Genomic DNA, 24,588 nt, shown 5'->3' on the forward strand with positions numbered 1-24,588 from the left:
TGACCTTATTCTATAAGTATCTATTTGATCTTCTTGATGAGTTAAGTGCTCCACTAATAGAGAGTTGATTGAATGATTGTGTGAACAGGCGAAGTGGTTCGCTTGGGGACTAGAGTCTCTGAGTGCCGGCCACGCCTAGAATACCCCGAAGTGTGACATGTAGCCTCTTCACTACTTTAGTTTTTGAAACCCCTATTACAGTAGTCAGGGTTGTCACCAGAGTGACAATAGAACCCTTGTTGGTAGCCCTTGATCTTTCTCCCATTATCCTTGAGTTAGGACTAATTATCAGACCAAGCAAATTTTTCTTTAGCCATTCAATTAAGTGTTTTGTCTTAATTTTTTAATAGTTATGGCAAATAATACTTTTCCAAATGATTTTAATGCTGCTCCTAATTGCACCATTTGTCTAGAAAAAGTTGTTGATAACGGTAGAAGCTCCATCACAAAACTTATTTGTGAACATTTCTTTCACACTGGTATGTAATATACAGGAAAAATTATTTAATTGAATGTGTTTTAAAAAATATTTATTATTTTTAAATATACTTTTATTTTATTATCATGTTTAATAATCAATAGCAATATTTTAATTAAAAAAACATTATATACCCTTTTTATTTGAGGAAGAGGAAAGAGTTTTCTCTCTGTAAGGTTTCTCTTCAGTTTCTGCGTCTCTCTCTTCTTCTTTCATCTCTTCTTCATTCTTCCCTTATTCCTTCATCTTCTTGTTTATTTCAGACGGAATTTATAGGTTTTAGGTGCACAATTGTAATGGAAGGTCAGAAATCTCCTAGAAGAAGCCCACGAATTCGAATTGTTGATTCAACCGGCAGTGGTGAAGTGAATGTCGGTCCAATTTTTAGTTTGGGAATTTCTGCAAATCAATCTCCAGAAGAAGGTGGTGGTGAGGTTAATCAAAATTTCCAAGCATTGCATGTGAAGAAAAAGGGCGGTATAAGTAAGAAATAAACCAATGAATTGAGTTCTAAATCGAAAACAAATGAGTTGATGTTGCATCGGCATCTAAGAAATTTGTTGACAGTGATGATGATTTTGAGGATTTACCTCCTCAATTTCAGTCAAAGAAAGTGAAACCTACAGTTGTTCAGGAGAAGAATCCAAAAATTCGAAATCGATTGTGCAAAAATACGGTTCTACCGCAGAGTTTATATCTGGTATGTCATTCTACCAACACATTATTTAACTGATAGCATTTTCAATCTGTTTATGTGTATTTTCTTAGTTTGTTGTTGTTTTGAACTTGTGTGCTAGATGTTGAAGAAAAATTTGTGTATTTGATAATTTTATTATAGTCTAAATTTATTTGCTCAAGTTTATTATATCAGTGATTGTTGGGAGTTTTGTCATGAATTGTTAAATCTTTTGTGTTGCAATTTGTTTATTTTTTTAAATAAATAAATATAAATGAATTAAACTTTGAATTAAAATGTATTACACATACATTAAAGTTGAATTAGAAGAGAATAAGAGATGAATGAAATCTGTAGTTAATTGAAAAAAGTTTTCAGTTATCTGTACACCACACAAATGAATTAAACTTGAATGAAATTGTGTATTACATACATTAAAGTTGAATTAGAGACGAATGAAACCTATAGCTAATGAAAAAGGTTTTCAGTTTCTCTATTTTGAAATCACTTCTTACGTTAGATTCATAATCCCTTAATCTTATCTTATTGTTGATCTTAAAACCAAAGAAAGATTTGATATCAATAAATAGATCTTCTAAGATCATTGCTATGTATTATCAATTATTTTCATATAAAAGACATTCCAATATAAAAACAGTCATGGGTAGAATTTGCAATCTTCCATTTTCTCTTGCAGTTTTCATTATGCTTCATTACCATTCTTCTTCACTAGCTAATATTAGCACTGATAAAGCTACTCTTCTTTCCTTGAAATCTCACATATCTTTTAAGTCCTATTTGAGGGTTTATGTGAAGATATAATTATCTATAGTGATAGATTGATATTATTTATATGTAGGATCGTAAATTCTGGAGACATCCAGATGTTTTGTATTCTTCAAGTAGATGGTCGTCATATACTAATCATGACGTGATTGAGAAGATAAAACTTTCTTTATCTGAAAAAACAGCTCGACTTGTTTAGGAATACTTGTTTTGGTTACTTTCTTGACCTTCTGAAAGTGACCATACAACTCCAACTTATTCATTGCCTTATGAACAGGGAGTTAAAACACACACCAAATGATGTGTTTGATGTTGAATTAAATGAGAAGATGTTGTTTTTCGGGCTTAGGGAATTTGGGTTAATTATAGGCTTAAATTGTGTTAGTGATGGTTGCTCTGTTAATGTTCTAGATTCTCCTTGTCGGTTGTTGAGCAATTATTTCCCTGAACAAATTACTATTTACAAGAATCATCTACGCGAGTTATTTTTATCAAAAAAATTCATAGATGATGATTCTGCCATTTCACTAGCTGTTTTGTTCTTTATTAATGATTTTTTGTTCTCATATGAGAACAATGAATACCAAATTAGTAATAGAGATTTCTACCTTGTGGAAAATGGACAATTCAATTCTTACTCGTGGGGTTTAGATGTCTACAAGAAGTTGCTTGATAATGTGAGGCACAAGCTTAATTCAACCAATCAGTACTATATATTAGGTGGATTGCCTCTTTCCCTTCAAATTTGGATATTTGAGTGTTGTTATAGAGTCGATGAAGATTTAGCTCTTCAAATTTCTGATTCTATTCCAATAATTTTGAGGTGGAAAACCGTTGCTGAAAGTCCTTGGCAAAAGCTTATTGAAAATGGCATCTTCATGCCTACGAAATGCAAGGTATCTATACAAAGTTAATATAATTTATGAAACATATATATATATATATATATATATATATATATATATATATATATATATTATTTCAACTCAAGTTAATACATCTATTTGTTTCTGTATTTTAATTTCAGTTTGAGAATATAGTGGCGAGTGAAGATGAGGTATCTAAATTGAGACTTTCTGAACCTCGTGATTACCATTCTGAAATTTTGAAATTGGAGCCGAAAGGATCAAACCATAGTCTAGATATGTTGACCAGGGAGGTTATAGAGTTGAGAAAAGAACTTGCAAAGGTATAAGCTAACTTGCTTTTAGGCTTTATCTTTTTTAAAACTGTTATTCTAATAATTGTGTTATATTTGATTATATACTAGGCGAATAAAAATCACAAAGCTCTTGAAGAGAAGATAGACTTACAATCTATTCAAATGAAAGAATTTGTGATGAATTCCAACAAACAATTATTGAAGGATATTTCTTTGTTGTTTGCTAAGAGAGACAACAGTTCTTTTACTCAAAAAGCCAGGGAATCATCTAATAAAAAGGCTGGCGAGACATTTTCTGGTGGATTAGACTTCAATGGAGGTTCTTTTATGTTTTAAATACATCTATATTATCTTGTTTTGCTTGCTGGCAGGGACTGAAGTTTATCTACTGTTTAGAGTTTTTACTTATCTAAGTTGTAGTTTAAGCTTGAATTTTTTATTCACATGTTTTCACTTAGAAGAATGGTGAACTTTGACTATGAATATAATTTGCTGCATGGTTTTAGCTGCTAGTATTACTATTCATAATCATAGACCTTGGAACTGAATAGTGGACTGTGTGCTTGTATTCTCTGTGCTAATGTAGAGGAGTTATATTTTTATGAATTAGACACGAATGAAAATTATAGCTAATGAAAAAGCATTCAGTGATGTGTTTTAGTAGTGTTATCAAACTGAAACCTGCATTATGAATTAAACTTGAATAAAAAAATGAATTAAACTTGAATAAAAAATAAATTACATACATATAAAAGTTGAATTAGAATAGAATTAGACACGAATGAAAAGTGTAGCTAATGAAAAAGTCTTCAGTGATCCATAGAAACACAAAAATGAATTACGTACACACTAAAGTTGACTCTACCTCCCATAGTAGGGGTAGGGTATGCGAAGACTCTACCTTCCCCATACACAGGGTATATTGTTGTTGTATATGGTTTAGCTGCTAGTGTTACTATTCATAATCATAGGCATTGCAGAGTTGAATAGTGGATTGCGTGCTTGTGTTCTCTGTGCTAATGTGGATGAGTTCTTTTACCAAACTAAAATTGTTTGTGTGCTATAGTTTTCAAGTGACATTGACTAGAACTGTCATATATAGTTTAGCTTTAGTGATTTTCATACTCTAATGTAGTGTCTAATTAATCGTCTTTCGTTTCACTCCATAAATTTGGTTAAAGTATCTTGAATAGAGAAATTGGATGTAAATGAGATGGAGGAGATTTTTCATTGTAACAGAGCTTGTTGTTTGAAGTTGGAGATTTTTAATATGTTAAAAATTCTCTATTCTAGCTAAAATATGTTTCCATGATAATAGAAATGCTTATACTTATCGAATTCTATGTGTAACTTGGGATAAAGAGGAGTGGAAGTAAAAGTGGATAGGTGTCATCCATTTTCCAAGTTTGATAGTGAAATAAATTAGGAAATTGTAATAACAGTAGGATAAGTATCCATTTGGCTTTTTCAATCTTCCTTCTCCCTTACTCTCCTCAAGGAACCAAAAATGGCCTATTTTGCTTAGACTCTCCAAAAGTGTTGTCGCACCCATGTTGGGTCTTCCAAAAATGCACTATTCTTGAAGGATCCAACATGCACTACAAGAAATAAGACTTATTGTGGCGCCAAACGTCGCTACAAAATGATCCAAAGTCGCCGCTAATGGTATATAGCAGCGACAATTGCTCCATTCGTAGTAGTTCCATAACTAAAGGTTATTTGTGACGATTAAACAATGTCGCCACAATAAAACTCCATCTGTGGCGACATAATTCGTCATAATATATAAATAAATATGCCACAAAAATAATAATTTACAACACAAATATTTGGAAAGTCGCTCCTAAAATATAACCTATAGTGGCGACATAGTTGCCACAAAATCGTATACGATAACTGTGGCAACTGTTATGTCGCTCCTAAAATATGACCTATAGTGGCGACATAGTTGCCACAAAAGCTTACACGCTAACTGTGGCTACTGTTATGTCGCTCCTTAAATATGGCCTATAGTGGCGACATAGTTGCCACAAAATCGTATACGATAACTGTGGCAACTGTTATGTTGCTCCTAAAATATGGCCTATAGTGGCGACATAGTTGCCACAAAAGCTTACACGCTAACTGTGGCTACTGTTATGTCGCTGATAAATATTGATATTAATTAGTAGCATCTCCTATCGCTGCAAAAAAGTATAAACTATTAACATCAACTTTTATGTCGCTGCTACACGTAATTAATTAACAGCCGCAAAAATCCACTAAATATCAATGGCAACTTTTTTGTCATTGCAAAAGATAATATTCATCTCATTACTATAGACCAATATTTAGTGTTTTAAAAAATAATTCTCTAAAATTAGTATATATATAGATATTAAAAATATCTAATATATAATATTTCACAAAATTAGAACAAAAGCATTTACGAGTACGTACATATTAGCTAGTACTTCAATTATCATTGTATCTCACAAAATTAGAACAAAAGCATTTCGTGTTTGCATATACAAGTACAAAAAGCAAAAACTCCCATTGCACGCCTTCAAACTACTTCTTGATTGGGCCCCCATTGCATAAGAACCTTGTCCCTGAAAATAGAAAAACAATATCAACTTCCTCGAATGACTTCAATGTCTCAAACTGTCTTTTTTCTTGTCATCCTCAACATGCTGAGCATACACCATTAATCTAGAAAAATCCATGTCAAAAATCATTAGCATTGCCTTACATTCTTTCTTTACATGTTTGCCTAGGCCAGAGACAAACTTCCTCATCTTAGACCTCATATGAGGAATCATTTCTGGGGCATATTTGGATAATTGAATAAACTTCAAACTATACTTTTTCACAGTCATACTCTCTTGCTTGAGGTTCACAAACTCCTTAATTTTTGCTTCACGTAGCTCTTGGGGAAAGAAGTTATCAAGAAATGCTCTTTCAAACTCATCCCAAAGAGCAGACTCTGCATCCTCACCTCTACTTTCTTCCCACTGGTTATACCAGACATTTGCCACATCCTTGAGTTGATAAGACACCAACTCAACCCCCTCGATATCTGTAGCATGCATCGTTTTTAGTATCTTCCACATCGCATCAATGAAATTTTGGGGGTCTTCATCAACGTTGGAACCCGTGAAGACCGGCGGATTCATTCTCAGAAAATCTCTGATTCTCGTAGCAGCAGATGGCTCTTCATAACTAGAGCTAGGAGTTGGTGAACTCTGGCTACTATTTTGAGCAGCCACCAACTGGGTGAGCATAGCAATCGCTCCTTGAAAATCTTCCTCAGAAGTAGGAATGGTCTGAACAGTAGGTACTTGGGGTACCTCAGTAGACCTTGCAGGTCGGCCCCTAGACCTCCGTGGAGGCATCACTGACTGTGGAACATCAGTGCTGGCAGCGTTCCTCTGACTAGCTGAACGTTTAGGAGGCATGTCTGAAACGTGTAAACGCACGAATTAAAAAGAAATCTTTTATAGAGTTAAACTCTATCGCACGAACTCAGATTATGAAAGAAGTGAAATAATTCCTAATGTCGTATAGTTTCCTGATTATAAGTGTGGTGCACGACACATCCATAAACAAGACTCTACTAGACACGGCTTCATAGACACCCTAGGACTCTTGAACTCTGTGCTCTGATACCAAGTTTGTCATGCCCCGAGAGGGTACTCTAGGCGTGGCCAGCACTCAGAAACCATCTCTGGCTTCCGAGAGAACCACTTGGTCTCATTACTCATTTTTTCATCAGCGGAAGACTTAATAATACTAATGTGGGCTTGTCATAATCAAAGGAAAAATAGATAATTCTTAGAAGAAGTAGTTTCTAAGGAGAACTACTCCAATTACATCATCAAACTCTATCTATGAAGCCTCTAATACTCTTAGATTGTGCCAATGACATGTCCATGGCTACCTTAAAAAAATATAATACTCAACAATAATTAAAGGATAAAGAGTTCCTTCGAATACAAGGACTCACCAAATAGCTGAAAAATAATGATCTTCAACGAAACGCCTGTTGAGGATCTTTAACACCTGTATCTGCATCATAAAACGATGCAGGTCAAATGACGTCAGTACGTGGAATGTACGAGTATGTAAAATGGCAGGAAGATAAGGACAGATATCAATAAACTCCTTTCAAGAAAACTCAGCTCAAAACTCAACATCATCTCAACATCAATATGTAATGCAAGTTTAAAATATAATAATAAAAATAATAGTAATAAGCAATGCTTACTCAGTTGGGAGTTTCTCTAACCGACAACCATCACTTATGAGCTAGCGATGATACAACGAAGCGATGTCGTTGCCACATCCATCCAATACCTTGCCAGGATAAAGGACATCACCATCTTGGATCCACTCATCAAATTCTTCTTTTTGGGACTTAAGAGGCATAACCTCCATCCTACGCTGGCTACGTAGTTCTGGAGTTTGAGTCAATTAAACTCTTACCCAACTCGGTGCTCAATACTACTCCCAAAATATGTGCTCATATTAGACTCTTCATCTAGTCTCATTGGACTTTAATTTAAACCATCAAACTCATCTCATTTCATGTTCATCAATCATTATACTTCCAAAAAATATCATTTACATCTCATCAAAACATCTTGCTCAAAATATCATTTGCTCAAATTCATTCAAACTCAACTCTTTTACTCTTTTAAAACTCTATAAAATACATATATAGTATTAATTCATATAACTTTCTTTTTATCAATGAAAATAATAAAAAGCCAACATCTTTACTCAAAACATATGTAAAAATATTCATGAACATCAAATCAATTAGGATTCATGGTAAAGTAGCCATGAACAATAATTCCAATAATATGAGAGATAACAATAATAATAATATTAATGCATAAATATATCAAACTCAATATAAGAAGAATTAATTCATCTAGAATTCAAGATTTGGATAAAACTAAACTATAACTCAATTATAATGAATTTAAATATTGGTCGCATGGACGAACTCAATCCAATGCTATGAAAGCCTTACATACCTTAAATCCGAAGGTTTACTCCGAATTGGAACACTCTTGAACCCCTAGCCTTTTCTTCTCGCCGGAGCGTTTTGTGTACTACCCGGAGTATAAGAATTACTGGAGTAGTATTTTTATACTACTAAAACTAAAACTATATTTGAGAACAAGTATATAGAGAGAAGAAATGCTTAAGAAAGCTTGGTGAATAAAATGAGGAAATAAAGTGGGTATTTATAGGTGGGAAAGAGGGACCTAACAATAAATAAAATAATTATAAAGAAAAATCTAAAAATTTAATGGAATATATTGATATCATGGATGATGTTAAATGGAGGACAATTTATGTTATGCATGATGTCAAATGTATCTAGATTTTTCCATGGTAGGTAAGATGAGTTCTTTTTAACATAATACTCTTTTTCAGAGCTGCGTTTGAATAAGATAAATTCCTTATTAGGATTTGGTGTCTTCATAAGAATTGTAGATATGGAAGTCTAGTTTCATATCGTTCAAGAATCAACCATTTTGGAGCAACCTACAGTGAGATATGAATTTTCTTCTATAAACACTCAATTCCGTTACAGTACTATATCTTGCAAAGATTAATTTATTTGTCCTACTTATACTCTGAATCTTAAGATATGTTTTCATGAAAGTTGTAGATAAAGATGTTTTGGTTACCCATAAATTTGAATCACCTAATTTGGACTAACCTATGAAAAGTTATGCCCAAAATACAGAGGCTATATTATTTTCATCGAGAATTGAAATACCGACATACAACATTTTAGGGGTTGTTACATGAGCACTTTATTTGGAAGCCTTAACAAAAAATCATGCCTTAGTGACTTATTAAATGAGTTTCGCCGTCTGAAACCAAGAAAAGCTTTCCCAAAAGTGTCCTATAGATAATGATGAGGTTGTTGATAGCTTATCAGAAGCCTTCACTAGTTTCCAGTAAATAGATAACACAAAAAACTTCCAACAATCTTCCACTTACTGTTGATAACTAAAGTACTTCTTGTTGGCCATAGGCCATAGCTTTGTTGGATTCGGCATCTCTAAAGCCATGGAAAGCTTTCCAGAAAACATTTCAATTGTTGGATTTTCCTAATAACTAGTCCAACTTTTAATGTAACTATTTTCTACACGAAAATAACAATTTATTATATTCCAAAAGAGCAAGGGAAAGTACCTGTTGCATTCTAGTCATAATAGCAGCCATTTGTTCTTGGAACATCTTGTGTACCTCGCCTTTCATGTGTTCACGCTCTTCTTCTAATTTTTTCTGTAAATCTTCTTTCATATATTTTTTTTAAATCAGCAGCCATTTGTTCACGTTCTTTTTGTAACTTTCAATCCATATCAGCTTGCATCTCTTGACGAATACTTTCCATTGCCGAAGATACACTTGCCTCTATGTTTGACTGATGTAGTTGAGTCTTTTTAGGAGGCTTATTTCCATATCCTTTTCCCCGAACATAGCCTGATCTCTCACCGAGAACCGATGATAAAATCTCATCCCTAGTCATGGGATGCTCGATCTCTTCAGATTGTTGTTCAACAACAAGTTGTTGAAGCTGACCCAGCAATAACATTTAATTATTTCACCAAAACATAACGTACATATTGAAAGTAACTTTGGACTTTCGTTGGTCCAGCTTTTGGACTTCTTCCAATGCAAACATGTATTCCAAGAAGCAAACTTCCCTGCAGATACATTGTCCAAATGCAGTCATATGCTTGAACATACACAATATTTCTATAATTTTCAGCAACTACCATAAAAAACTACGGGCTACATCAAGTTGGACAAGCTAGGGATGGAAAGTTTTAGAAGAAGAAAATTCAACCTCCTTGAACTCTTCTTACAGCTTTAGTGTTCTAACTTCTTCTTCTTCAATTTGGATGTCTCTATTTCATAGCTATATCGACTTTGAAGATTTAATAGTTAGGACCTTTGTAAAGGGGAAAGTCCCTCGTTTATAGCTTTCCTAGACTAAACAACTTATCATTAGAGATAAGGACTAGAGTAGGTATTTCTACTCTGTTTCTGCTGTATAGGTACATTGCAGACCTGTAACACTTGATACAACACTTGGAATTCCTCTCTTGTTTGCTTCCATTGTGCAGGTAAATAAAGTGTTGCAGCACTTTATGACTTTGTTGTCGAATTGCAGCATACATCTAGAACCTGCAGGTTGATTTAGCATGGTGCAATGGAGTGGATTACTACATCAACAACTAAGTTTACTGCAGAGCTACAACATCCAACAACAAATACCTCAACTACACAACCATGTACACATCTACAATACAACCATAATTGGACCCTTTAGCATCCAACAACCTGCAACACCTTACAATAGTCATCCTCATCTTCACCTTCAGAACCTGCAGAAATATGGGGCAAAAACTGCAGCTGTAATTAAGTCCTCAATGGTGTTCTCATTTCCATGTCTTCAAGGGTGTTTATTTACATAGACAAAGAAACTTTACAGCTGATGTTTTGCCCAAACGCAGCCACAAATCCAAAGAAGAAAGATTACATATTGAAGTAGACAAGGTGAAAATTACTATCTTGAGAAGAAGTTGTCTCCAAAAAAAAGAATAAAGTAACTTGTAGTAGATCAAAAAGATAATAAGGTAATGTCTTTAGGGAATTACATAAATCTGTTAGGATTGCGGATCCAACCATACACGTTCTCCATTGTCTTTTTTACGTGTATGCTGAATCTCTCAGATTTTATCTGGTGTGTCTTTTTCTCCCGATTCAGGATTTCTCTACAATATAGTTCAATAACAAAAAAATATATAAGCAAATAATCATATAAATAACAAGAAGTATATGTAATTATAGAAGAACAAATGTGTTTTCACCGTAGCTTCATCTACTTCTGCAAATGATCGCGTCCCACAAGAATGCTTAGTTATCTGTTTTTCTCTATTTTTTTTGTTTCTCTCACTAACAACCTGTACTAAGTCAAGAGATCAGAAAATATTTATGCTAGTCTAGATAGCTACTGAAATATGTCATGTTTTCCATGTAAGCATATGTCTAAGATTATAGAGTGGGCAACAATGTTTTGGTTATAATAAAGTTACCTTGAATTTCTCACTGCCAAAATACTTAACTAGGTATTTCCAGTCCTCCAACTCAACATTCTCAGGTCGATGAGACAATCTTTCTTCATCAGTATCATAGGCAGAGTAAGAATTATGCAATCAAGCTTTCCATGCCCTAAAAAGTCTTTGCATAGTGCTTATCACAAAGCCTTGTAACTTATGTTCTCGCAGTCCACCACAAAATTCAAATTTGTCCTGAACACATTATAATATTAAATTTGATAAATTAAGTAATTTAAAGACAATACAAAATGGAAAGTAATTTATTACCTTAACCTTATACCACATTGCTTCTCCATGTTTTAAAACAATCTTTTGCTAATTTCCATCTCGAAATGAGATGCTGCTCCTCATGATCAAGCCACAGTAATTAATAATATCTCTAGCACCAGAACCCATAGCTCTATCAATGTCATCTGGAATAATTATATTGATTTTTCCTCCGTACTTGGTTTTAATATCAACCGTCTTAGATTTATATTTTTCTCTTCCTCTCTTTTTATTGATGCGAGAAACTGCAAAGCAATAATATGGTGATCTTGAGAACTATATGCAATCATGGCATCTTAGCATCTCCACTAAAAGCTTGCAGATTCATGGCATTATCACCAAAACATCTTTTGTTAACCAATTATCCTCTTCTTTTTTCAACTTAAAGCTACATAAAAATTTGAGCTTATATATTTTAAGAAACAGATCAAAAGAAGATTATTAAATAAGTGTTTATATCTGTACCCAAGAAAGAACGAAACTAGTTAAGCCTTTGTCAAGTATGAAAACTAGCAGATGAAGGGAACTAGCAGAACTAGAAGAAGAGAAACTATCAACATTTTAAGTTAATTTACTTTGCTGCAGAACGCCACCCATTAGTCTATTAGATCCTTGTAAATTTAAATTTCCAGAACCAAGACCAAGCACAGACAATTCTGCACCACTAGCTAGGGACGTGGACTAACCTACACCAGTTTCAACCTCCGGGGAGGGGCTTACACTTTCATTTAGAGTTCTGGATGATTGTGTCTCTGGAGATGTTCTTTGGATAGGGTCATTTGATATTTGGCTTATCTGCTGAGGTCCTTGCCTTGGGTTAGATGATTGTTCTGTCTGTAGAGGTCCTTGCCTTGGTGGTATTTGTGGCTGAGATACAGTTCCAGCAAGACTTTCTCGTCCTTGAAAAATTTCATGTCCAGTTCTTATACCACCTCTTCTACTTTTACCTCGTCCAGTTCCTTTCATATCCTGCAACATGATTAAAAAGGAGAAGCATAAGATTCAGAAATTAAAAATGATAAAAGATATGTCTACTAGCTAAAGAAAACATCAATTCATAAAACAACGTATTAGATTAATAAATTAAAAAAATGTGTGATATTTTGCTAACAACTATAGCCTCATTGATGGAAATGTAACACATTGATTAAACTTAAAATGCTGATTATATTTATAAAGTTGCAGATACAAGCGTTATGAATTAATTTTATGTCAACCTAATCAAAATAAAATACAGAAAACTTATCAAAACAAGATGTAGACAGATATATAGTCGTCTCTGTTAAGCAATCTTCAAAAGGATGTATCACTGTCATCTCCATCATTATCATCAATTAACTCTTCTTCGCTTTCTTCATTCTCAGATACATCTATATTATTGTCATTAATAAAATCATCATCCTGATTTTCTTCATCATTGGTACGCAAACAGTTTGTGGTTCAATATCATCCCTATGTAAAGACACTGCAATATTAATTTCTTGGTCATTGATACTCAAGATATTACATTCCACTTCCTCTTGTTGATAAACTTCTTCATTTATTAATTCTTCTTCAACTTCAGGCATACTGAAAAGGTCACGGGGATTTGTCTTTACAACAACGAGCCAATCTTTATCAATCGTGTCATTCAAGTAAAACACTTGCTCAGATTGAGATGCCAGCACAAATGGCTCATTTGTATTCAAAGCACAATGAGTATTCACACTTGTAAACCCATAACTGTCAATCTTATATCCTCTTCATAGGCGAGCCACATCCCACCAATGACACTTGAATAGATAAACTTTTCTGTTTCCCACATAACGCAACTCATAAATGTCCTCCAATACACCATAATACTCCTTATTAGAGTCTGCATCATCTCTCCTAACAAGTACTCCACTATTCTGTGTTTTTCTCACAAGTTCTTTTGTTTGAAACCTAAATCAATTCACCATAAATATTGAATATCGATGCACCAATGGTTCTGGACCGACGGCTAAGCTTATGAGCTCATCTGTTGCGCGTCCTTGTGCAGATAGTACAAATATCTATAAAAACAAATAAGATTTGTTCATATCGATATGCCAATACTAATAGTAAAGTGTTGTTTTAGTGAACACTTACACGTGCACGAAACCAATCAATAAACTCATTATTATGCATCCCATGAGATCTCGTTGAACCTTGTATTTCAATCTCTCTCATGTATTCCCTACATTTTGTGTTGGTTAAGATTACTTAAATTATCTTAATGTGAAATTATATTTGAATTAATAAGATACTTACTCCATGAATTTTGAAACCTCTTCGCAATTTTGAAGAACATACATACATGCTTGGTTGAACTCATAATGAGGTAGTTTCTTTCGCACTGAAGCCCCTTTTGTTTGCCCACTTAATTTAAATATAGACATCCCATCATGTAATTCAAATCCATCATCATTTCTTGTTGGTTGATTGAACTTGGTTGAGATATTTTTTAAATATCGTGAGTAAAACGTAAGGTTTTCCCTTGCCATATGACCTTCAGCAATTGAACCTTCTGGATGACCTGGGTTGCGAACATCTCCCTTAAGTGTTCGCAAATACCTACATATAGATTTCTCATCAATAGAGTTATAGAATATGATAGTTTAAAAATATTGGTTTTCAATATATAGAATAAGATGTTACCTCTCAATAGGGTACATATCCCGGTATTGAATTGGTCCACCAAGTTTTGCCTCTCTTGCCAAGTGTATTGGCAAATGAATCATGATATCAAAAAATGCCGGAGGAAAAACCATTTGAAGTTTGCATAATATGATAGGAATTTCAGCTTCTAGGATATCAAGATCTTCAATTTTCAGGCACTTAGCATATAGATTCTTGAATTTACCTAAGGCTATAATTGGTTCACACACAATCTTAGGTAACAAACCATGTATAGCTACGGGTAAAATATCTTGCAATAATACATGATGATCATGACACTTCAATCCATGTATTTGTTTTCAAGTACATCAACACACCTTGAAATATTTGATGAAAAGGCATCTGGAACCTTGAAATTAGCTAAGAAATTGCATAACTTCAACTTCTCTTGAGGGGACAATGCATAGCAAGCTACCGGCAACAAAATATTATCCCCGTCCTCAATTGGATGCAACCCTTACTCACAGTTTACGTAGTTGTTTTAATCAAAAACGCAGATGGACTGTCTACTAGTAAAAAGCTTTTTTCACATAATAGACCAATCGATAATTTATAATCTTCTCTTTTTCACATTCTAATAGCACCAAATTCTTAATTTATCAACTATCTACTGCACAATAATGTCAATCTCATATCTCTCCTCCAAATTATATAATTATACGGTTATTGTTATTCCTATAATTTTTAAGTATTATCATATCTTTTTGTAGCTCACAAAAGATAAGGACAAATACTAGAATTCTCCATACATTCTGCGGCTATTTACAGTGAGTCTTATCGACTCTACACATCTCCAGAAAATAAAACTTCAAATAAAGAGAATCGATTGATCAGCTAACTAGACAGAACTGCACAAAGTATAAAAAATAAATCTCTGTAAAGAAATTGTGAATACTTCTTTCTCCAACAAAGGTGTCAATTCTTTAACTAGTCAAAACCACAAATCCATGAAGAGATAAAGATGTAAACAACAAAGAGACTCTCGATTTCAAGATAGATTTTCCAATGTGCAATCTAAATGTAGGACTTCCATCAACAGACATAGAAACACCCACACAGAGGATATCGAGAATACAAAATACAAATGAGAATATAGAATTTCAGCTTCTAGTTTACCTCGCAAGATCGAGAATACAAAATACAAAAACATCTTTAGAACTTTCAGCTTTTAACTTACCTCGAACTAATTTTCAAAACTTCAAATGGGCGAACTAGTTCAATCCTTTAGAACTTCGAACTTCTTACGCTCACAGTGATTTTCAAACTAGGAAGTCTCTTCCTTCTCCATCGACTTTAGAGAACCCCATTCCTACAAAATTCAAGTGGGTTATAGAAATTACATGTAAAATCTTAAAATACATAAACCTAGAAACGGATTTGAGCACATACCTGATGAAATACATACTTTATAGAACCCTATTAGTCAAAAATTGAAGAATATTCAGCAAAAAGGAACCTTATTCATATATATTTCACCAATAGATCGACACTACTTGTTCCTATAAATTGAGCAAAGAGGAACCTCTGTTAGCAGTGTTGTCTCTGTTTTTCTTTCCTCCGATCCCTTTTCCCAAATCTATATAATATCCATTTTTTTGTTTAGGTTTGTGCAAGAGCTGATGAGAATGGCCTTTAGTTTAGCAGCTAAGAGATGATCTTTTAATATCTCAAAACTTTCCAAATTTTTACAGATTTTTTAGTTTATTTTTCTTTTAAATTTAATTTAGTTGGATTAACATTAGCGGCGACTAGGTCGCTACAAAATCTTATTTGGGCGACATTTCAAAATTTGCTACTAAATATTTAGCGCCCAAATTTTATTTTAGCGGGACTTTAAAATTTATGAATTAGTGACAACTATTAGCAGCGACACAAAATAAGCCGCCACTGAAACTAAACATTTTGGAACGACCATATATGTCCCTACTGAATATGAAGCTTTTGTAGCAACAAATAGGGTCGCCACTAAATCTCGCCACAATAAGTCTTATTTCTTGTAGTGACGCACCTAATTGTATTTTTGAAAAGTCCGAGCAACATAGAACATTATCTGTCAAAATTGATTAGTTTTCCACTTTTCCCCAAATTTTTATTCACATGTTTTTCTTGTAATATATTTTAATTACACACAATATTTTCTTCTTCTGTTGATGCATCAATACATATGTCAAGAGGGCATGACACTCAAGTTGTAGAATCAGCTCAGCATGAAAAATCTCAAGTGTATAAAGCTATCGTTAAATTTGCTACTATTGGGAATTCTAAAAGCAAAATTGGTAATGAAAGGTTTAATACAAATATAATACATATTTCATATACTTTCATTCAATTTTTTAAAATTGTTCATGTTATGTACAGATAAAGATGTTGTAGGAATTGCTATTGAACAAGTTTTATCTGAGGTTGTTGCTGATATAAATGGTATTAGTTTTATTTTGAAAGTTCAAATAAACCTCTTTGATCTCTAATTACTCTACCTGCTCCTCCCTTAATGCATTACTAAAAGATTTATTTTGTATATAGGAGAAGAGGCTGTTGATCTTAATTCAGTTGAGGCACAACCTAATAGTAGTGCAGTTAACAAAGGTGTGTGGCAAAGGGTTGTCAAAAAACTCCTCAAATGCTTGATGACTTCATGTTGTGTGCTGAAGATCTTTCCCAGATTCGTAAGGCAGAAGCATCAGACCTAAGAAAGAAAGCCACTGTGGAGGAAAACAAAAAGAAAAAGGCAGCCACTATTAAGGAAAACAAAAAGAAAAAGAAAGCAGTCGTTGATGAAAATAAAAAAAAAGCGACACCGAGGAAGCGTGCAAGGAAAGAAATTCCAGGAAAGTCAATTAAATCTCCTTATATATAGCATTTTGAATCTGGAGGGACTTTATGTGTAACACGTCAAATATTTGAGATAAAACATCTCTTTTCACTTGCAATTGGAGTAGATGATGAATCTGATTTGATAGATTCATTCAATTTGTGGTTTTATACGAGTACAAAAAAAGGTAATTTATTTATGTTTGTTGTTTTATATGTCAAAAAATTTCTTTAGTTTAAATGAGTTAACTGACTGAAAATTTCATTTTTTTATGCTTTCAAGGGGAAAGAAACCGTATCCAGATGCTATTAATGTCCTCAAGCCAGCATTTGAATTAGGTGTTTGCAATGTACAAGCAAAAAAATGGTTTTTCAAATTGACACATTCTGGTCAAGCATGGAATTATGAGGTTAGTTATATAGACTCCATTTGAACACTCTCATTTTTTTGAATCAACTTCTTCTCCTATTTTTCTGGACAAGCTTTAATGAGCTCACTGAATTGACTGACACTTGCTACAGATTTGAAGTATTATCTGAGACTTGACATCATTTTAAATCTTTTGCAGTATCTTGACGTGATTTTTTATTATATTAGAAAGAAGGGGAAGTATGAAACCAACAATAATATTTGATTTACAGCTATTGATTGTCTATTCAAGACAAAGATTGCTTAATCTTATTTTCAACTTTATGAAGCTCATGAAAATAAGAAGAAATTTGGAATCAAAACTTCAGATGCTATTGCTGAGTATATATGCGGACGCCATTTGTTGGCAAGCACCCCATGGGAAAAAGTGGATTATGTTCTCTTTCCAGTAAATATTAAAGAGGGTTATCATTGGATTTTTATTGTGTTTGATATTGTTGAAAGGTGTTTGAAGGTGTATGATTCATTTTCGGCTAGAGGGGGGGTGAATTTTCTGACTCAAAACGTTGCTGGCATGATTTCATCGGTTTTACCATACTACTTGAGTGTGGTCAAGTTCTATGATAAGCGTCTTGAATTGAAGAAATCACCTAAATACAATGGAAAATATGAGTTTGAGCTCATTGAATGTAAGTTCATAACTGAAGAGATTCCAAGACAACAAGAAGATTCATTGTAAGTTTAATTGTTTATCAAATAAATACTATCTTTTGTATTGGTCTTATTAAACTCAATAGTATTTTTATAATAATTTTATATTTCAAATTTTATAGGGACTGTGGAGTTTTTGTGGCTTCATTTGCGGAGTTAATGAGCAATGGCCAGGATATTGCAAATCAACAACTAACTGCAGATAGTCTTCGAAAGAGGTTTGGGGCTCTACTATGGGAATATGCAGTGAAGAAGCAAAAAAGTAACCTTCAAAGTGAAGATGAAAAACCACATAAATAAATAAATGTAGTTATACTAGTTAAAATGTCTATGAAAACTATGTTGTCTAAAAATAGTTTATAGTTGATGTATTAGTTAGGTTTTGAAGATTGTTTTGTGTTATCCTTTTTAAGATAATTTTTGTACACGTAAAATACAATTTTAATATAGTTTTTTGTTCATGTAAAATATATCTTCTTTTTTATAATGCAATACACAGCTACGTTAATGTTAAAGTATTTCGGTAGTGTTATCAAACTGAAACCTGCATTAAGAATTAAACTTGAATGAAAAATGAATTAAACTTGAATAAAAAATAAATTACATACATATTAAAGTTGAATTAGAATAGAATTAGACACGAATGAAAAGTGTGGCTAATAAAAAAGCCTTTAGTGATCTATAGAAACACAAAAATGAATTACATACACACTAAAGTTGAATTAGAAGAAAATTAGACACGAATAAAAATTATAGCTAATGAAAAAGCCTTCAGTGAGTTGTTTCAGTAGTTTTATCAAACTGAAGCCTGCATTATCAATTAAACTTGAATGAAAAATGAATTAAACTTGAATAAAAAATAAATTACATACATATTAAAGTTGAACTAGAATAGAATTAGACACGAATGAAAAGTGTGGCTAATAAAAAATCCTTCAGTGATCTATAGAAATACAAAAATGAATTACAAACACACTAAAGTTGAATTAAAAGAGAATTAGACACGAATGAAAATTGTTGCTAATGAAAAAGCCTTCAGTGATTTGTTTCAGTAGTTTTATCAAACTGAAACCTGCATTATGAATTAAACTTGAATGAAAAATGAATTAAACTTGAATAAAAAATAAATTACATACATATTAAAGTTGAATTAGAATAGAATTAGACACGAATGAAAAGTGTGGCTAATAAAAAAGCCTTCAGTGATCTATAGAAACACAAAAATGAATTACATACACACTAAAGTTGAATAGAAGAGAATTAGAAACGAATGAAAATTGTATCTAATGAAAAAGCCTTCAGTGATGTGTTTCAGTAGTTTTATCAAACTAAAACCTGCATTATGAATTAAACTTGAATAAAAAATAAATTACATACATATTAAAGTTGAATTAGAATAGAATTAGACACGAATAAAAAGTGTGGCTAATGAAAAAGCCTTCAGTGATCTATAGAAACACAAAAATGAATTACATACACACTAAAGTTGAATTAGAAGAGAATTAGACAAGAATGGAAAATGTAACTATTGAAAAAGCCTCCAGTAATCCATAGAACACAAAAATGAATTAGACTTGAACTAAAAATGAATTACATACACACTAAAGTTGAATTAGAAGAGAATTAGACACGAATAAAAATTGTAGCTAATGAAAAAGCCTTCAGTGATGTGTTTCAGTAGTTTTATCAAACTGAAACCTGCATTATGAATTAAACTTGAATAAAAATTGAATTAAACTTGAATAAAAAATAAATTACATACATATTAAAGTTGAATTAGAATAGAATTAGACACGAATGAAAAATGTGGCTAATGAAAAAGCCTTCGGTGATCTATAAAAACACAAAAATGAATTACATACACACTAAAGTTGAATTGGAAGAGAATTAGACAAGAATGGAAAATGTAGCTATTGAAAAAGCCTCCAGTAATCCATAGAACACAAAAATGAATTAGACTTGAACTAAAAAATGAATTCTTGTAGCAAACTAATGCCCTAAAACAAATAGAGTTTATTCTTTATTTCAAATGTCATTCTTTATTCTTAATCCAAAGGCCTAACATTCTTGCAAGTCTTCCTATTTTGACCTTGTTGTCCACAATAGCTGCATGTTATTTTTGATTTTTTGAATCCATCTTCTCTCAATTATTTGTGTCTTTTATATTTTGGCCTCCCAGGAGGTCTTTTTCCAAGTGGTGGAAGTACAACCTCTTCAAGAACGTGTGTTGGTATATTTCAGGTGCTTTCATCTGGGAGGGGATTCAAGTGAAACTGGTATGTCAATAATAAATTCCCTCTTGTGTAGTAATCAGAGCAATATTTTTCATAACTAGTGTGTTTTGTTGTTAAAACAGCCAAAGCATGTGAACATGGCAGCTCATCCAATTGAAATCTCCCACATGTGCATGTACATTGTTGAAGACATACCGTGAATCGTGTAATGCCATCAAGTACTGTATACACATATTCATTTGTCTCCCTAACATATAAAAAAAGAAAAAATATAAGCAAGAGAGATATAACATGTGAATCAGAAGAAACAATATTAACAAAAAGAAATTTACAAATACCATACTCTTAATTTCTCCGATGCAGTTTTATTACATTGTAGAATTTTTTCATACTTTTTCCCAAGGTAAAATCCTGAAAATATTGCCTTTGACCTATTATTGTTATTCTATTTTTGAACAAGTTGTCTCATGAATTCTAGGAGGTGCAAGACAGTTGTCACGCCCCGGGAGAGTATCCTAGGCGTGGCCGGCACTCGAAAATCATTTCTGGCCTTCAAGCGAACCACCTGGTCCAGTCACACATTCCTTCAAACACATTCTCTCAGCGGAAGACTCAATTAATGAAGTACTATTCATAATTTAGGGCCAAATAACTATCAAACCCACAAACAGTTATAGAAGAACTATTCAAAGGAACAATCCAACATTTCTACACTCCGGTCTATGAAGCCTCTATCAACAATCTAGAAGGTGCCAATGACAATCCCATGGTACCAACAATTAAAATAAACCAAACAACACAAAACTATACAAGAAACTCAACATCCTCCGGAAACTAGGAGGACTCACCAACTAACTAGGAGTGTGTGGATCTTCAACTGTGCGCCAGTTGATGATCTCTAATATCTGTCTCTGCATCATGAAACGATGAAGGCCAAATGGCGTCAGTACATGGAATGTACAACTATGTAAAATGGCCGAAAGAAACAACATCAAAAGAAACAAAATTAACTCGGGAATCTCAACTCAAAAAGAAATACAACTTCAACAAGCGTCCTAAGTCTAAGCAAGAATATAGTTTAGACAGGACCAAATCATATATAAATCAACTTAATCCAACTCAGAGTACTACCAAGACCTATGTGGGAGTTTCTTTTATCCGACAACCATCACTTATGAGCCAGTGAAAGTACAACAAACCGACGTTGTTGCCGCGTCCGTTCATACTTTGCCAGGGTATGAACAAATCAACCAATCATGGATCCAATCCAACCAAGTCCTATAATGTCAGGACAATAATTTTGGGGAAACATGGGACATTAATGGTTCAATCCCCTCCTATGTTTGGCGATGTAGTTATTGGGTTCGAGTATGGACTATACTCTTGCCCAATTCGGTGCTTGATACTCCTTCCAAGACTCAATGCTCATAAAACTCCATCCAATCATCTCAATCAAATCATATCGACAAGTCTCATTACCACCTTGTCAACTCGTCAACTCTATCACAATCGAACCTCTCCCAATCATACAATCCAATCAATCTCAATCATATTTTTTCAAAGTAAATTTAAATACACATTTATAGCAACATGCAAACATAACCAAACATTTTCTCTATCCATTTAATCAATCTTTGATACTCAACATAACTTCAAGGCTTTAAATCAACAATTTAAGATAAACAACGTTATTAGGAAAATAACATCCTTTATCATAATCCCCATAGTTAAGAAAATCAATAAAACATATTTAACAACTTGTCTTCATCAAATCATACTCACATGAAGGTTCTTTCTAGAAATTCCTTGTCTCAACAACGTCAACCAAACAAGAATCACATTAATGGATGACAAGACTCATTGGGACATAGGCCTATCAAGAAACTCCATTCCTATGGACATTTGACCTCAAAGAAAAAGTAAAGGAACATGGGTGGAATCAACCCATGATTTGAGTAGCCTTACATACCTTAGTGAAGACTTGAAGAAAACCTTGATGTTGGGTCTTCAATGGAGAACTCGAATCTTGAAACTCTTGGAGGCAAATCTTGTTGAAGGAGAATTTGGAGAAGAAGAGAGGAGAGTGAAATTTTCTAGGGCTTTTCTAGAGAGAGAGAGAGGCTGAAAATATGTTCCCAAAATGTTCAAGGATAATACATATATAATTTGGGATGAATTCCCAAATTGCCCTTTCTCCAGAATTTTGAAAAAAATAGGCTAAAACGCTCCTGGCGCGATAGTGGCGCATCGCACCATTGCAGCGCCAGGTCGATTTGGCCTAAAACCTGCACATCTTTTAGTGGCACGCCGCGCCAAGGACCAAACTACTGAGGCATGTTCTTGGCGCGATAGTGGCACGTCGTGCCCTTACAGCGCCAAGGCCATATTTTTTGGGTTCTGGAAAATAGGTTTGAAAACCCAGCAGACCTCGTAGTGGCGCACCGCGCCAGGGACCAAACTACTGAGGCGTGTTCCTGGCATGATAGTGGCGCATCGCCCCTCTGCGGCGCCAAGCCCAGATTCCTAACAGTTGCAACCCAGGCCTAAAATTCCTGTCGTGCTAGTTCGTCTTAGGATCATCATATCTTTTGACTTCGTACTCCAAAAATTACATTCTTGGTGGCGTTGGAAAGAAAACTCAACGAACTTTAATTTAATAGGTCGTGGTCCACCCAGATTGTCATTTTTCAAAAGATAGGGTCATTAGAAGTCGACCCTTTAAACAAACTCATCCAAAAACTTAGTCACGATGAACCTTTTGGACTTAGCTTGGTCCTAGGGGTCTTTTGTGACCCCACATCACCTCCAAAACTCCTCAATTACTCAAGGAGTCATCTTAACTCAAGCATATACTTCACAATAAATGAGTTCGACCCTACACGTATACAAGAAAGGTCCGAATCTTAGAAAATTTTTTTGGAGTGTGTTATAATATCTCCCCCTTGGGATTATTCATCCTCGAATGACGAGTAAACCAAGAATGGAAATCAAGGTACAAATCACAATCGGAATTCACTCATTCGACCAATCAGATTCTTAAACAATTTACTGATCAAGCTTAAAATGCCCAAACGTATTCAAGTCAAGAAAATGGACATTACCTTCAACATTCTCATCGGTAGGCACAAATAGATGTGGATATTTAGATTTCATATCTTCCTCCGCTTCCCACGTGGCTTCCTCAACAAAATGATTTCTCTACGGGACTTTAACTGAGACGATCTCTTTGTTCCTCAATTTGCGGATATGGCGATCAAGAATTTAGACCGGAACCTCTTCATAGGATAAGCTATCCTTAACTCCAATACTATCAATGGGGACTACCAACGAGGGATCGTCTAAGCAATTCTTCAACATCGAAACGTGGAATACCAGATAAATAGAGGCCAGCTCTGAGGGTAACTCCAACTCATAGGCAACACTCCCAATCTGCCTCGAAATCTGGTAAGGACCAATATATCGAGGAGCTTCCCCTTCCTTCCAAACCTCATGACACTCTTCATGGGTGACACTTTCAAATACACCCAAGCATCCACTTCAAACTCTAAGTCTCTCCTCCTCACGTCGGTGTAAGATTTTTGGCGGCTTTGGGCTGTCTTTAGCCTGTCTTGAATGACTCTCACCTTTTCTATGGCTTGGTGAACAAGATCGGGCCCAATCAACTCAACTTCACCAACTTCAAACCATCCAATTGGCGATCTACACCTCCTCCCATACAAAGCTTCATAAGGAGCCATTTGAATGCTTGCATGATAGCTATTATTATATGCAAACTCTATGAGAGGTAAGTGATCGTCCCAATTTCCTTGGAAGTCAAGCACACATGCCCTCAACATATCTTCCAATGTCTGGATGGTGCGCTCTACTTGGACATCTTTCTGGGAATGAAAGGTCGTACTCAAGTTCACCTTCGAACCTAATCCCTTCTGAAAGGATTTCTAAAATTGGGAAGTGAATTGAGCTCCTATGTCTGAGATGATAGACAAGGGGACTTCATGCAATCTGACTATCTTCTGAATGTATAATTTTGCATAAACTTCTGCGGTTTCAGTAGTCTTAACTACCAAGAAGTGGGCTGATTTTGTCATTCTATCCACAATCACCCAAATGGAATCATGTTGCTTTTGGGACCTCGGTAGACCTGTAATAAAGTCCATGTTGATCATCTCCCACTTTCATTCTGGAATTTCTATATTTTGAGCTAAACCACATGGCCTTTGATGCTCAACCTTCACCTGTTGGCAATTTGGGTTCTTAGAAACAAATTCCGTAATGTCTCTCT

The 24,588-nt window shown here is 34.1% G+C and overlaps 1 protein-coding gene and 1 pseudogene across 1 annotated transcript; both read left to right on the forward strand.

The window, feature by feature from the left end:
• Positions 1 to 352: 352 nt before the first annotated feature.
• LOC129872482 (uncharacterized) lies at positions 353 to 3,135 on the forward strand. Its single transcript, XM_055947464.1, has 5 exons — positions 353 to 479; positions 755 to 912; positions 1,032 to 1,178; positions 2,126 to 2,836; positions 2,968 to 3,135. Exons 1-5 carry the CDS (start codon positions 353 to 355, stop codon positions 3,133 to 3,135), a joined length of 1,311 nt encoding a protein of 436 aa, XP_055803439.1.
• An 11,272-nt stretch (positions 3,136 to 14,407) lies between these two features.
• Positions 14,408 to 18,372, forward strand: LOC129872489 (uncharacterized; annotated as a pseudogene).
• Positions 18,373 to 24,588: the final 6,216 nt, after the last annotated feature.

The sequence above is a fragment of the Solanum dulcamara genome, chromosome 2 (genome assembly GCF_947179165.1).
Source record: "Solanum dulcamara chromosome 2, daSolDulc1.2, whole genome shotgun sequence".
In the NCBI taxonomy this organism is placed as follows: domain Eukaryota; kingdom Viridiplantae; phylum Streptophyta; class Magnoliopsida; order Solanales; family Solanaceae; genus Solanum; species Solanum dulcamara.